The 15713-nt window shown below is 37.6% G+C and overlaps 1 protein-coding gene and 1 long non-coding RNA gene across 2 annotated transcripts in view; both read left to right on the plus strand.

Annotated features, from left to right (window-relative positions):
- LOC125963932 (uncharacterized) overlaps positions 1–15713 on the plus strand; it is a 498665-nt gene that overhangs the window by 402277 nt on the left and 80675 nt on the right. The gene's annotated exons all lie outside the window — the stretch shown is intronic.
- Positions 760–2100, plus strand: LOC101277344 (eukaryotic translation initiation factor 4E-like). The gene has a single exon (XM_033430050.2). It carries the CDS (start codon positions 791–793, stop codon positions 1439–1441), a length of 651 nt encoding a protein of 216 aa, XP_033285941.1. The 5' UTR covers positions 760–790; the 3' UTR covers positions 1442–2100.

Consider the following 15713-nt stretch of genomic DNA (forward strand, 5'->3'; position numbering starts at 1 on the left):
TGCAAGGGTGTAATTTATCAAAATCTTGCAGAAATGATGTGTATTACCAAGTTCATTGGTTTAAAAAAAGTTACGTTATTTAAATGCTCTAGCCAAATAAATTTTCCTTCTTACCAAAATAAAAAAAGAGTTTTACTGGTTCACTGCCAAACTCATTGTTCAGTCATTGTCTATGGCTGCTTTCGCACTAAAATGGCAGAGTTGAGTACTTGCAACAGATCCCCAATGACCCCACAAAACCTAAAATATGTACTGTTGGCCCTTTACAGAAAAAGTCTGTCAATCCATGACAGAGCGTATCAAATATTCTGAATCAATACAAAACATCAGCATATCCAAACTCCAATTTGTGTTGTTCATACACTAGCCAGTTGGGGAAAACTCTTAATCTTGGTGATCGGTTTTTGCCATGTTTTCTGTAAAAGAACATTTATTCTTTTACTCCTTCCCCTCAATTGCTACATAATATCGTGAATTATGCACCTGGTAATAAAATATAGTTTATTATTTGCAGTATATGATATGGCTTTCACACATAAAGCATAAGATAAATGTGAAATAGCATTTGTGGACTTGCTAGAGTATTTTTTCTGAATTGCTACTGTTAATATTGGTTTATTTTTAGAGGTGCTTTTTGTTTTGACAGGAGGAATCCTCCCAAATTATTTATATAAAATGTATTATCTCCCTTTTGTTGGTTTGGTGAACTAGATGACAGCTCAACTTGAGGCATTAAAAAAATTTGTGGTCTGGCCCTTCAGGAGCGGTTGTGCGATCAGATCGATCTAAGATGGCGACTGTGGAACCGGAAACCACCCCTACTCCTAATCCCCCACCTACAGAAGAAGAGAAAACAGAATCTAATGAGGTTGCTAACCCAGAGCACTATATTAAACATCCTTTACAGAACAGATGGGCACTCTGGTTTTTTAAAAATGATAAAAGCAAAACTTGGCAAGCAAACCTTCGGCTGATCTCTAAGTTTGATACTGTTGAAGACTTTTGGGCTCTGTACAACCATATCCAGTTGTCTAGTAATTTAATGCCTGGCTGTGACTACTCACTTTTTAAGGATGGTATTGAGCCTATGTGGGAAGATGAGAAAAACAAACGAGGAGGACGATGGCTCATTACATTGAACAAACAGCAGAGACGAAGTGACCTCGATCGCTTTTGGCTAGAGACACTGCTGTGCCTTATTGGAGAGTCTTTTGATGACTACAGTGATGATGTATGTGGAGCTGTGGTTAATGTTAGAGCTAAAGGTGATAAAATAGCAATATGGACTACTGAATGTGAAAACAGAGAAGCAGTTACACATATAGGGAGGGTATACAAGGAAAGGTTAGGACTTCCTCCAAAGATAGTGATTGGTTATCAGTCCCATGCAGACACAGCTACTAAGAGCGGCTCCACCACTAAAAATAGGTTTGTTGTTTAAGAAGACACCTTCTGAGTATTCTCATAGGAGACTGCGTCAAGCAATCGAGATTTGGGAGCTGAACCAAAGCCTCTTCAAAAGCAGAGTGGACTGCATTTAAATTTGATTTCCATCTAAATGTTGCTAAGATATAAGAGAAGTCTCATTCGCCTTTGTCTTGTACTTCTGTGTTCATATATTTTTTTTTTCTTAATTTTGGCTAGAGTGTCCACTATCCCAATCAAAGAATTACAGTACACATCATCCCCAGAATCCATAAATGTGTTCCTGGCCCACTCTGTAATAGCTTAAAAGAATTAACGATTACAAACACATTTGACCCATCTACAATATTAAAGAAAAGAATTTGCATTTCTATACCTTACAAGAGAACGATTCTGTTTATGTTCCATTGTATGCAGGAGCATATTTTGCTGGTTTGAAAGAGTATGATGCATACAGTTTTCTAACAATTTTCTTTGTTTCTTTTTACAGCATTGTCTGTGCTGTACTCTTGCTGATGGCTGCTAGATTTTAATTTATTTGTTTCCCTACTTGATAACATTAGTGATTCTGATTTCAGTTTTTCATTTGTTTTGCTTTTGTTTTTTTCCTCATGTAACATTGGTGAAGGATCCAGGAATATGACACAAAGGTGGAATAAACATTAATTTTGTGCATTCTTTGGTAATTTTTTTGTTTTTTTGTAACTACAAAGCTTTGCTACAAATTTATGCATTTCATTCAAATCAGTGATCTATGTTTGTGTGATTTCCTAAACATAATTGTGGATTATAAAAAATGTAACATCATAATTACATTCCTAATTAGAATTAGTATGTCTGTTTTTGTATCTTTATGCTGTATTTTAACACTTTGTTATACTTAGGTTATTTTGCTTTGGTTAAAAAATGGCTCAAGTAGAAAAGTGGTCCCATTCATATTAAGACAGTGTACAAAACTGTAAATAAAATGTGTACAGTGAATTGTCTTTTAGACCAAAAAAAAAAAAAAAAAAAAATTTGTGGTCTGGCAAAAAAAAAAAAAATTGCCTTTCAGAATAGATATCATGTGATACTGAATAAGAAAACTGTAAGAGAATATACTTGTGTGTCAGTCAAGTGCTCATTGAAATGAGATTTTTTTTTTAATAAGCAAACAACAGAGGAAAATAAAAAGAGAATGCAAATCCATTTTCAATCAATTCAAAATAAAGTTGTAGAATTTAGGAAGCCTGAAAACAGTGCCCCCAGATTTAATTGCTTCCTCACAGGAAGACCACACTAATGGTATGAGTAGAAGTTGGAACAATTACTAGAAAGCAATTTCGCAGTATATATATTTAGTCTTGAAAATATTCATACCTTTAAACTCAATTAGTTTCCTGAGGAAATAACCTGAAATATGGATGGAATACGTGCACAATGATGTTAATTGCAGCATTACTCATCCGAAAAATAGGAATAATATAAATTAATTATATGTCCACTATATCTCAGGCATTGTGCTAGATGCTGGTGATTGAATACAACAGGGTTTGGTGAGGGAGTAACAGTTCATCTGAGACCCAAAAGATCTAGAACTTAACTGCCCTAGAGTGTTAGAGAGAAAATGTGTGTCTTTGTGAGCATGGGAGGGGAAGGAGGGAGAGATGGGAGAGGCTGGGGGCTGGTGATAGTTCTAATGATGGGGGCAGAAGAGTGTCTTGTAAGAATATTCCAGTCACAAGGACCAGGAATATTTGGAATAAATACCAAACTACAGCATTAAAGTACAGTTTTCTAAAATGATAGACAACTCTATATTGGTCTAATCCTTCTTTAAAATGCTTGATTTTTATTGCACCAACAACTGGTAAAAATGTAGTATATAGGTATATGTCCTACCCTAGATATACCCCCAGGAAGAGGGATGGGCTGTTGTATTTTATAAAACTGTTTAACTGGAAGCCCAAAGTATTTTCTGAACTGAATCTACACCCAGAGTTATTTTATGAGCTAAAATTCAGAAGCAGAGTGTCTGTTATTTTCAGAGTGAGTAGCAATGCAAGAATCAGGGCAAAATACGCCTCATTTTCAAAACGATAGTTGCTCACATTAAAAACTAACCATCAGTAATGTTAATCCTGACTCTATTTTTTTTTAATAGATTTGATGGATTGGGAATATCTGGGAATAAAAAAAAATCTTTTTCTAGATACTTTACTTAATTATATCTTCCCTACTTCCAAGGCTTGCTACTTCTCTTCAGTACTGATAGGTCTGATTAGTGTATCTGGAAATTCAGCAAGTTTTTTTTTTTGGCCACACCACACAGGTTGTGGGATCTTAGTTCCCTGACCAAGGATTGAACCTGAGCCCTCGGCAGTGAGAGTGCAGAGTCCTAATCACTGGACCACCAGGGAATTCCCTCAGCAAGTTGTTATAATTATTTCATTATATAAGATGTTATACAGCCACTGTGGAAAACAGTATGGAGGTTCCTTAAAAAACTAAAAATAGAATTACCATATGAACCAGCAATCCCACTATTGGGCATATACCCAGAGAAAACCATAATTCAAAAAGACACATGAACCCCAATGTTCACAGCAGCACTATTTACAATAGCCAGGACATGGAAGCAACCTAAATGTCCATCACCAGATGAATGGATAAAGAAGATGTGGTACACATATACAATGGAATATCACTCAGCCATAAAAAGGAACGAAATTGGGTCATTTGTAGAGACGTGAATGGACCTAGAGAGTGTCATACAGAGAGTAAGCCAGAAAGAGAAAAACAAATATCATATATTAATGCATATATGTGGAATCTAGAAAAATGGTATAGATGACCTTATTTGCCAAGCAGAAATAGAGACACAGAGGTAGAGAACAAATGTATGGATACCAAGGGGAAAGTTGTGGGGTGGGAGGAACTGGGAGATTGGGATTGACACACATACACTATTGATACTATGTATAAAATAGACAACTGATGGGAACATACTGTATAGCACAGGGAACTCTACTTAATGCACTGTAGTGTCCTAAATGAAGGGGATATATGTACATGTATGGCTGATTCATTTTGCTGTGCAGTAGAAGCTAACACAATATTGTAAAGCAACTATACTCCAATAAAAATTAATTTAAAAAAAAGATTTTAACATAAGGGGAGGCAAAGTGAAAAGTATATGCGAACTCTCAGGCTTCCCTGGTGGTGCAGTGTTTAAGAATCCGCCTCCCAACGCAGGGGTCATGGGTTCGATCCCTGGTCCGGGAAGATCCCACATGCTGCGGAGCAACTAAGCCCCTGCACCACAACTACTGAGCATGTGCTCTAGAGCCGTGAGCCACAACTACTGAGCCCACGTGCCACAACTACTGAAGCCCGTGCACCTAGAGCCTGTGCTCCACAACGAGAGGCCACCACAATGAGAAGCCCACACACCGCAATGAAGAGTAGCCCCCGCTCACCGCAACTAGAGAAAGCCCGCGCACAGCAATGAAGACCCAACGCAGTCAAAGATAAATAAATAAATTTTTTTAAAAAACTATTTTAAAAAGTATATGCGAACTCTCTGTACTATTTTGCAACTCATCTGTAAGTCTAAAATTAACTCAAAATAAGTTTTTTCTAAAAAAACAACAATGGAACGGACCCCAGCGTTTGAAGCGCCCAGGCCACTGTTGGATACCAGGGCTCTATTTTTAGCTCAACTTTCCTGAAAAGGCACCCTGCTTCCCCTTTTCTAGAATACCCCGGCATCCTCTCCAACAGCTTTGGCTTCTCCTCTCCTCCAAAAGTTTCTGTGAAGACTCTCTCTAGGAAAGTGAAGTTCATTTCTATTTTAACATCATTTATACATTCATTTTCTTTTTCAACCTATCTTATGGTCAAAGCATTGGGCAGCCAGTTGCTAACCAGTGCTATTTAACATTTAAATGCTGATGTGTATCCTTGATAAATTTCCCTTATTTTTCCCATTTCCTTTGCCCCATTCTCATTTCTATCAAGTTGGCAATCTCCAACTCCTGTGCATTAAATAGAATAACAGACACATGCCACAAATATCACTGGGTAAAATGTGAAAAAGAAAGAAAAGTTTAGTGTTCCCCAATGATCGCTCACACCAAAAGACAATAGGTACTATAATTCTTATTGGGAGCAGTCATATGCTTCAGCTCACATACTTGCATATAAATTGGTCCCTACTAAAATGTATGGTGATGTGAATTGAAGAGTGTGAATGTACACTGATATTATACTGAACAAGAGGAAAACAAGATATTTCTGGTCCTATCATTGCAAAAATGTCTGAGAACAGGAAAGTGGCACACACTGCTCAGTGTCTACTGATATCTAATCTCCTTCCTTACCAACAGTATACTGGTTTTTAATGGGGTGATAATGTGCCCAGCTGATAAACTACATTTCCTAGCCTTCTTGAAACCAGAGTATATATATGACAGAGTTCTGGCCAATGAAATGAAAGCACAGGTCACTGGGTGGAGCTCCCAGAATGATCTGTAAAGGGAGACCAGTCAGCTAACACCTTTTGCCCTTTCTCTTACTTCCACCTGGGATTCAGAGGTGATATTGTAGTAGAGGCAGTCATCTTACAACCAGAGGCATCAAAAAGGAACTTTAAAAGCTGCATGACCTGCAGCTATGAAGGCATGGAGGAAGCATTTGACCAGATGACCTAAACATAGACATACAAGATTGTTGTCGTTTCTTAGGACAGGGCCGAAAGGAAGCTCATCACGCGAGATGAACTGTGCCAAAGCACAGCAATAGAGGGCTGCCGCTCGCTCAGGCAAAACAGCGCCATCTGTCTTGCTGTGGTAACTTTTATTAAAGCATTATCTAGGTTTACACTTTAAGACTTGTTTTCTTAACATTTCAGAAGTGCCAAAGCAGCAACCTATGTTTTTATTAATTATACAAGCAATAATTGGCTTTCGTGAGCACCTGCCGTGCTTCGTCCTTGAGCACAAGAACAGCACAAAGTTCCCACCATTATTTTGATTACACTGAACTAGCACAAGGACATCTCCTTGCATTCCCACCACTCTGATTATACTGAGGACATCTCATGGATCAGTGCCCAAAGCACTCAATGCTTCTTTTGCAGGCCCCCGGTTTGCCGGGGGGGCGCTCGAAGCATTCAGAACTGTTCACAACTCTGGCTTATTCGCATGCCCCCGGTTTGCCGAGGGGACTCAAAGCAATCAGGACTGTTTGCAGTTCTGGCTTATTCGCCAGCCCCCAGTTTGCTGGGGGAGGGGGGGGCTCATGGGTCACGTCTCCTTTCCATGTCCTCAGTTATCCCACTACACAAGATATTTGGGGAAATCTGAAAAAGAAGATACTAATTGAAATCTAGCACCTCCACAATTAAAACATCATAATTTGCCACTAACATAAAATATGATCATCCCAGATCAATAAACATCAGTTAATAGAACAGATTAGAATACAGACCTCGGGGCTTCCCTGGTGGCGCAGTGGTTGAGAGTCCGCCTGCCGATGCAGGGGACACGGGTTCGTGCCCCGGTCCGGGAAGATCCCACATGTCGGGGAACGGCTGGGCCCGTGAGCCATGGCCGCTGAGCCTGCGCGTCCGGAGCCCGTGCTCCGCAACGGGGGAGGCCACAACAGTGAGAGGGCCACGTACTGCAATAAAAAAAAAAAAAAAAGAATACAGACCTAAACATAAGTATATATAAAAATTTAGTTTAGGATAAAAGGCGGCATTTCAACTCTGTGAGGCAGAAATGTTGGGGAAACAGGCTAGCCATCTGGAAAAAAAATAAAGCTGGATTCCTAACCCACTTCTTTCACCCAAATAAATTTCAGATAGATCAAAAATTATAATAACTGCAAATGGCACAAGGATTGTTTTGGAGGTGATGGAAATATTCTAAAATCAGATTATGGTGATGATTGTATAACTCTGAATTTACTAAAAGTTATTGAATTGTACACTTAAAATGGGTGAACTTGGTGGTATGAAGGCAACACAAATTTCAAAATGTATGTGTGGATAAAGACACTAAACAAAATCAAAAGAAAAAGGCAAACTGAAAAAAATGTGGAATGTGTACGACATAGCACTAATTTCTTTTGTATAATCAATAACAACAAAACTCAGTAAAATAACCCAATACAAATATAATTCCTGTATCCACCCTGTCTCTACGCATGATAAATTATTATCAATATATTATCACCAGTTCATACCAAGTATTACCAATCTGATAGCCCTCAAAATCTTTCTGTCTCCTAATGTGGCACCGAATAAAAAAAGCAAAATTACTATTTTAAGTTCAATTCCATGGCGTTTTTAGTCATCTCTGCAGTCAGTTTACAGCTGGGAAGAATGTGATTGAGTTTTGGACTATCCCATGTACCATGTGAAGGTAAAATGTACTTGACAAGTGGATCACAGAAAAAGAAGAAGTCTTATGACTGAAAAAACACAGAAAGGTTGACTGGTTGGATGCTTGTCCAAACATATACTGGATCTGTTTTGTGGATTCCTGATTTGTCTCTAATCTATCCTTGAGGGCCCATTTCAGTTGTAACTGGTTGTATCACCACAGTTCTCCAGCACAAACCTTGTATAAGATGATTGTGACTGTGCAGAGACAGCATGTGCTTCCTTCCTCTGGGATTTTCATTTTCTATAGGATATCCTCTCAACTTCATGGATGGTGGCATAGCATCATTAAGTATTTCCAGAACTACCAACTGAGGCCTTCCCACATATAAATCAATCACTTAATAGCATCTGAAATGCACTATTTCCATTGCCAAGAAATGGATTCCAAAATCGTTTCCAAATTATTTATAAGAAACCCTTGTTTGTTTCAGTAAGTCTTGTTTTTGTCACTGTCCACTGGCAGCCACTCACACTGCACCAGCTTTGTTCAGCTGGCAGCCGTAAGTGTTGCAAAGGCAAGAAACATAAAGGAAACTTATTTTTAAATAGTGTGTAACTATTCAGCTGCACTTCCAAATAGTATGTTCAGTATGCTTCTGGGTAAAACATAATAAATACACTATTCTCCTTATGTTTCCAGATATGCCCCAAGAGGAAAGCTTTCCAAATACCTTAGAACCTCAGGGTGGTCCATTACACGTCAGCATCACTCAGGAGCTTGCAAGAAAAGCTAGAAATCTTAGGCCCCATCCCTGCCCTTCTCATCCAGAATCTGCATTTTAACAAGATCCCAGGTGATTCATATGTACGTTAAAGTTTCAGAAGCACTGCCTTAAAGTATCACATTCCTTTCCTGCCTGACAATTTCTGCTTCAGAGGCAAAATTCTCACCTAACAGTCTTTGGGTTAGATGAGATCTAGGCTTGTTGCCTTGGAATTAATTCTCACATGTAAAAGGTCACCAGGAAAAAATCACATGTGAAATTATTTTGAATAGCCTATCAAATGTGCATTCTCCTCCATTGAGCTAGACTAAGAAATCTCAATGACGAAATGAGTTTATTTTGCAGAAACAATCTAGATTTTTAGAGGTTTTCTTAAAGTTCCAATCCTACCTACTTTACTGTAACCATCACTGCTCTGAGTAATTATGGACAACATCACCATTATTAGACACAGTTGTTTCTGACCATAGAACCATAATTTCTTAGCTGAGTTTAAGGAATCTACAGACAGTTACCTTATCAGAACCATCACCACTCATGCTCTATCACCTTCAGGTAAACAGTCAAGCTAAGCTAAAAGAATGGTGCAGGTGTCTGAGGAAGATGCTCAGGAGAAGATTGTTGGAGTAGATTCCCCAATAAAGGTTGCCAGCTTTCTCTGCACTGAAATGTACAATAAGTGTGGTTTCTACCAAAATACTAAAAGGGCAGCTTAGTCTGTACTTCCCTAGATGAAATCCTTCCATACTGAACTAAGGATTTATAAAATTATTCTGTATACTATCCTGTCTTCATCTACCCTTCGTTCAATTCCTTAAATAACATTTTAGTTAAAAATAAAAGGTAACACATGCAGAAAAATCAACTTTGTTAAAGCAGAATTCTGGAAGAAGAAAAATTACTGGGTTTTGCCTACTTTGGACACCAGAATTTTGGCTCTAATCTACAGGTGGGCTATATTCAGTTTAGGTATATACTATATGACACTACCTACGTGAATTATTTACCTTGATTTTCACAGAGCCAACAAAATCTTTCCTGGAACAACTGAGCCCAAAGTCTGTAATTTAATGGTCTGTAAATGCTGGTCCATAGAACAGTACTGGGCTGGCTTATAAGAATCACCAGGGAAACATTTTTAAAGTACAGATCCTAAGGCCCTATCCTCTGGATTCCGATTTCTTAGACTAGGGATGAGATCTGAAACGGACATTTTTTACAAACCCCACCAGATGATCCAGATGCACAACTAGGATTGGGTACATATACAAGAACTCGAAAGGCCATTTATTGGGTTCTGATATCCAATTCTCACTGCTCTACATTTCATCACTAGTAACCATTACCATGGCTTTTCCATATTGTATTCAACAGGACACACTTTTCATTAGGTAATAATAATAAATATCTAAATGAGTAAATAAAAATAAGGTTTTATATTCAAAAAGGTTTGAGATACACTGGGTTTGAATAAAGTTAGACTGTTTGCTTTAATTCATATGTATTACACATCTCCACCAGGGAGGATATGCTAGGTAGTATTTCCTAATTTATTTGACCATGGAATCCTCTTTTTGCTGTGTCTTATCTAAACATCTCGCAGAACTGGTGTCCTGTAGAACACAGTTCAGAAAAACTGTCTCAACCAGAGTGATGAGGAGACAGTAACTGGATGCTGTTGTCTGGATGCCCTACCGTGAGCCCAGTCATTTCTGTCCCTCTTCCCTCTTTCTCTACAGTGCTGTGCTATCTCCCTTCCTCAGAGCCCCTTGTGTCTGTTCACAGATAGCGCTCAGTCTTGGTCCACGGACTTGTTCATGCATAGTGGCTGAGGATTAAATCAACACCATCAATCAGCGTGAAAGGCTTTCTTCCCTCTACTCAGCTCTGCAGTACTGTCATGGCTATGATGGTTAGAGCTTGCTGTCTCTCTCTCTGTCTCTGTTTCCCTTTCTCTCTCTCTCTCTCTCTCTCTCTCACTGGAGGGCATGTTCTTTCTGCAGGTATCAGCATTCTTGCTGAAATGGTAGTTGAAAAGGGACCCTCCATTTGAGCTTCTCCATTACAATTCTTGCCTGATACCGTTCAACACCTTCAAACAACCACAGGATATTATAGTTTTCCTTCTTCATGCCAAATGTTGTATGGGTAAAACTAAACAGTATTATAGATTCAAGAACCTATTCTCCAACAGCCACAATCTCTAAAGTCCTGGGAGGATGCTAACAGACTTTTTTAAACAGATGGTATCCTTCACTATTATAATAGGGATCAGTCAATGTCCAAGTCAGAAATAAACGTTCACATGGATTTTATAAGCTTCAAATATTACAATAAGTTTCAGTCCTTTCCCAGTTCTACCTCCCTCCTATCACCATGGCAATCCATGAGACAAAGAGAGATCTAGAGAGGTTTCTGATCCTATCTTGACCAGAGACTCTTATATTACTTTGATAATGAAAATAGGTGGTCACTATACATGAAACAAAATGTATATTCTTTGCATTTCCTAATCTATACTCTACTTCAAAAAGGCCTCCAAGTAGTCTAGTGTAAAGAATCAGGAAAGAAGAAGAAAATAAAGGAACACCCAGCAAAACCATCATGCAATTATACAGACACACAAAACCAGGCTACCCTGGGGAGGGAATGACAGATAATAAGAGAGGGAGCAAATCTGAAAGTTTTTTACCCCTTAATACTATTTTAATATTAAACCTCTGTATAATGAGTATTAGTGCTCTATGTGATTGACTCATAATTACAAATCTCCTAAAGAGAGTACAGGGCTAGCCTAAAATCAAGGTCTGTGAAGTCTGGGTCATCTAAGAGAGAGAGTGCAAACTGATCCATGTGGCATCACCATGGTAACCATACTAGAAACTGTTCCTCCAAGGGTGACTTTACAGGGATAGTAGCAGAGCCATTAACGAAATTCCTGTAGAGGCAAATTGAAATAATGGTTCAGTTATAACTGCTGAGGACAGATGAAACCCCAAGGAGAAGACAGGAACTGGTCTTCTATAGCCGTTACAAGTGCTAAGATATCATCCCTGGGTCTTTGCACTTCTCTAAAGTAGAACTCACTGACAGGTAATGGTGATCAGCCATTGGCATTGGAGGTGCTTTTATGATTAAATATTTCTGAATTTCTGTCCCTTTGAATTCCTATTTGTTGCAATATTTTGGAAGTGGTTATGCCAGAGAACTTTAACAACAACAAGGACTGTTTGCTAAAGTCCTATCTTTATTCCTTTGTTTTTTATTGTTCTTTAACCCAGCACTGGAATAACCAAGAACCAACCTGTTAGTTCCAAGTGGTAAATGGACTGGTGGTCATGACGAAGTGAGATCCATATTTTCTGGAATATTCAATAAGCTGATGGCAAACAGAAGTTAGGCCAGGAAGCTTGGTGGCATTATTGAATGAACTCAGTCAAATTCATGGAGGAAAATATACCTCATTAATTGCACAGTAAAAATCAGAAAATATAAGCTCTGCCCCAAGCACTGTGTATAGATAAATTAGAAAATGGTTGGACAGACGATACACTTCTAGATTTCTGGGTGTGAATGCACCACTCAGCTCTCCTGCTGGCAGGAGCAGAATGGATCTTGAGATCCACCACCATGTCTACACCAAGGCCATGCTTTCCTTCCCCTAGACTTCCCCAAGTCTTGGCTCTGCAATGGAAGGGGTACTAGTGCAGGTCCATCTTGTAGGATGCGAAACTCCTCTGACAGGTGACTTAGGCTAAAGAACTCTTCATTGATCTGGCTGACACATTCTTAGAACTGTACTGCAGTCTGAAACTCTTCCTCAAATTCCTCTCCTTCAAAAGTGTCTTAACCACATTACAGTGTGAAGCTCTCCCCACCTACTCCCACTCTCTCTCCTTTATCTTTCACATACATTTTCCTCAAAAAATCTCCCACAATCTGAACCAATCTTGGTGACTGCTTCTCAGAGAATTCAAAGTGATGCAGAGAGTTTACATGAAATAACCAACATCTGAATAATTATTTTAACTCCTTCAAAGTCTTTTTTTTGTACATAATCTTATTGGATCCATGTAACTATTTATAAAGTTTTCTTGAGATCTTTCATGAATAAAGTCCTTCTTCCTTAAATGAATAATAATACTCTACAAGTATCTGTGACCATACACAGATATTAAGAATAATCTGTACTCATACACACTACTATATATAAAATAGATAACTAATAAGGACCTACTGTATAGCACAGGGAACTCTACTCAATACTCTGTAATGGCCTATATGGGAAAAGAATCTAAAAAAGAGTGGATATATGTATTTGTGTAACAGATTCACTTTGCTGTACACCTGAAACTAACACAACATTGTAAATCAGCTATACTTCAATAAATTTTTTTTAATTAAAAGAAAAGGAATAAGCTGTGTTGTTCACTGATCCATTCAACAAATACTGAGTCACTTCTATGCACTCACTGACAAAGATCCTTTGCTTGACCAAACTTTAGTCAGGCTCCTGAACCCTTCTCCTAGGCCCATCTGTGTACTCCTTATAAAATCCAGTTTTAACAAGAACTCTGCTAAGTCATTTTAGCAAGATATCTGACCAGGTTCCTTATCCTCTATCAACTGCCAGGTGATATCTGATCACCCTGGCCTATTTTCAATAAGACTCCTGTTATATAGATTTAGCCAGAATTTTATCTTATTCCTGATATTTTCCTTAGTAATTTTTCACCCACTGACCTCCATCCTAAATTCCCACTTGCCCATGCTGTGTTTGGAGTTGAACCCAATCTCTCTCTCCACTGCAAAATTCTATCAAAGTGGTCCCTATACTTATCACAGTGGAACTGAATAAAGTCTGCCTTACCATCTTTAATAAAGGCCATGAATAATTTCTTTTCACCATCTTTAACACCATCTCTGTGCTGGATTCTCTTGGGGATACAGCAGTGAGCAAGATAGAGTTGGTACCTGCCCTTATGGAACTCACAGTAAAATATATATATATATATATATATATATATATATAAAATCAACTTTTTAAGTCCTAATTGGGCTAAGAGATATGCAGGAAAAGATCAAGGTGTTACAGGGTTAGGGAGGAGTCTAGAGAAACCTACCTTTGGTAAATGGCTTAGAGAAGGCTCCCCTAAGACCTAACACTGAAGTTTTGTTCAGAAGGATGAGTGGACATCATCTGGCTAGGGTGGTTAAGTTAGCTTTGGGGGCAGAGTGGTGCCACTGAGCAGATAAGGAAGGAGGAAAAGTCCTTAGGCAGGAAGCAACTAGAAGAATTCAGAGAACTAAAAAAGGACCAATGTGCCATGGAAGTAGAGAGCAAATAAAAGGGAAGCATCTGATAAGACTGGAGAGACAGGCAGAGGCTATGACATTCAGTGCCTCTTGGCCAGAGGAGTTTCTAAGATTTACTTATGTATCCCTCTAAAATAATTATGAAAAACTATGTACCCACTCACACAGTATTAGTTCACATTTAAATTATTTCATTTTAAATTTACATGGTTGCAAAGGATTTGATTTTTGGTATGTTGTAAAATTGACATTTTAAAATAATGGAATAATTAATATATCAAAAAAATATATAAATACCAAAGCTATTAATAACCAATACCATCCATTGAAATATATATATTTATGTGAACGAGCTGATCTTCAACACTTAGAAATATTATATCATTCTTTTTTCTCCTTGAACTTGCGTTTCCATTCCAGCTTCCCCACAGAATATCTTCACGTGAAATATTTTTATTCTTGAAAATCTTTCACTGATGCCGTTTCATCTTTCCAGATAAAGTTTTTCCTTCTGGATTGAGTCATTATTAAAATTATTATTAATATATAGTTTAACAAAAGCAATGTAAATATAAATTTTAAACATAAAAAGAATTTGGAAATTCTTCCATTAATGGGGTAGATGAGGATTTTTTATTTCATTTCATATTTTGGTGGATGAATATTACTTATAGCTACAATGAGACTGGGTTCAGCATCATTTCTAAAGTGTTTTTTGTGAGCTATGAGAATATTTGTTAACATATATAAATAGATGGAATTGGAACAAAATTTGCTATAGAAATGTCATTCATCTCTTTGAGCTTCTTCCACTTTATATTCCCAAACCACACAGTGACACATCTTCAAATATTATTCTTGTGATCCACCAGCTGACAACTCAATTATACATTCCTCAATTTTGTTGAAAGCAAAGAAATGAAAATCATCCTGAATTGTGAAGAGATTTGCTACCCATCATTAATGACATCAATTTCTCAATTTCTAGGAAATATATCAAAAATCTTTTCCAAGACTGTTCAAATAATTATTAACTATACTTCTTAATCTTTAATCTGGCATCGTCTGTAGCCTAATATACCCAGAACAAGTTGAGAAAACTAAGATATTGTTAATTATATTCAATATTGTTAACATGTTTTCAACAAATTGGGTTAAATCTTCAGCTTGCATATTTTTTAAAAAGGTATTAACAAAGGTGTATCAAAAATACTCATCCTATAACCTAATTAGCAAAGTTATTCCTCATTGTTAAACCAATAACCAATCAGAATTCTGACTCCATTGTTCATTTCAAATAACCCTGCCTTCTGAATTTTAATTGTAGATGTATAGGTAGATAAAACATGGAGTCCTGCCTGAGTTTGCCATCTGGATATGAGAGAGGCGTGGACAGCCTCTCCTCTAGGAGCAAATATGGCTTTTGGTGTGACTCATTAATTTTTGAAAAGCAGTTACATTTATTGTACTACACAAGTATAAAGACATTTATTGAAAAGTTATAGAAATAGGTATTTACAATAAAACATTTACATTAGTATTATTATCAACATATGTTTACATTCAATTCGAATTTTTTAATGATTAGGCTGATGGCATAGTTACAGAAAAGATCAAAGAGACAATCTTAGATCTAATTTTTTATGGTGGGAAAGGAAAACAGATGAAATGGATGGAATACCCATCATCTGCTACACGGAAAATGCTGCAGTGGATCCCTGTGTGGTGATCAAGAGCAGGGAGAATTTTTCATCACCTCAGTCCAATTTAACTCACTCACAAAACACAGTTGGTTTTCACACAGCACCATGTCAGTA

The sequence above is a fragment of the Orcinus orca genome, chromosome 3 (assembly GCF_937001465.1).
Source record: "Orcinus orca chromosome 3, mOrcOrc1.1, whole genome shotgun sequence".
Taxonomy (NCBI): domain Eukaryota; kingdom Metazoa; phylum Chordata; class Mammalia; order Artiodactyla; family Delphinidae; genus Orcinus; species Orcinus orca.

Bases quoted from the DNA above. Each gene is read 5' to 3' on its own strand.
- LOC101277344 (XM_033430050.2), top strand. From the start codon at position 791: ATGGCGACTGTGGAACCGGAAACCACCCCTACTCCTAATCCCCCACCT.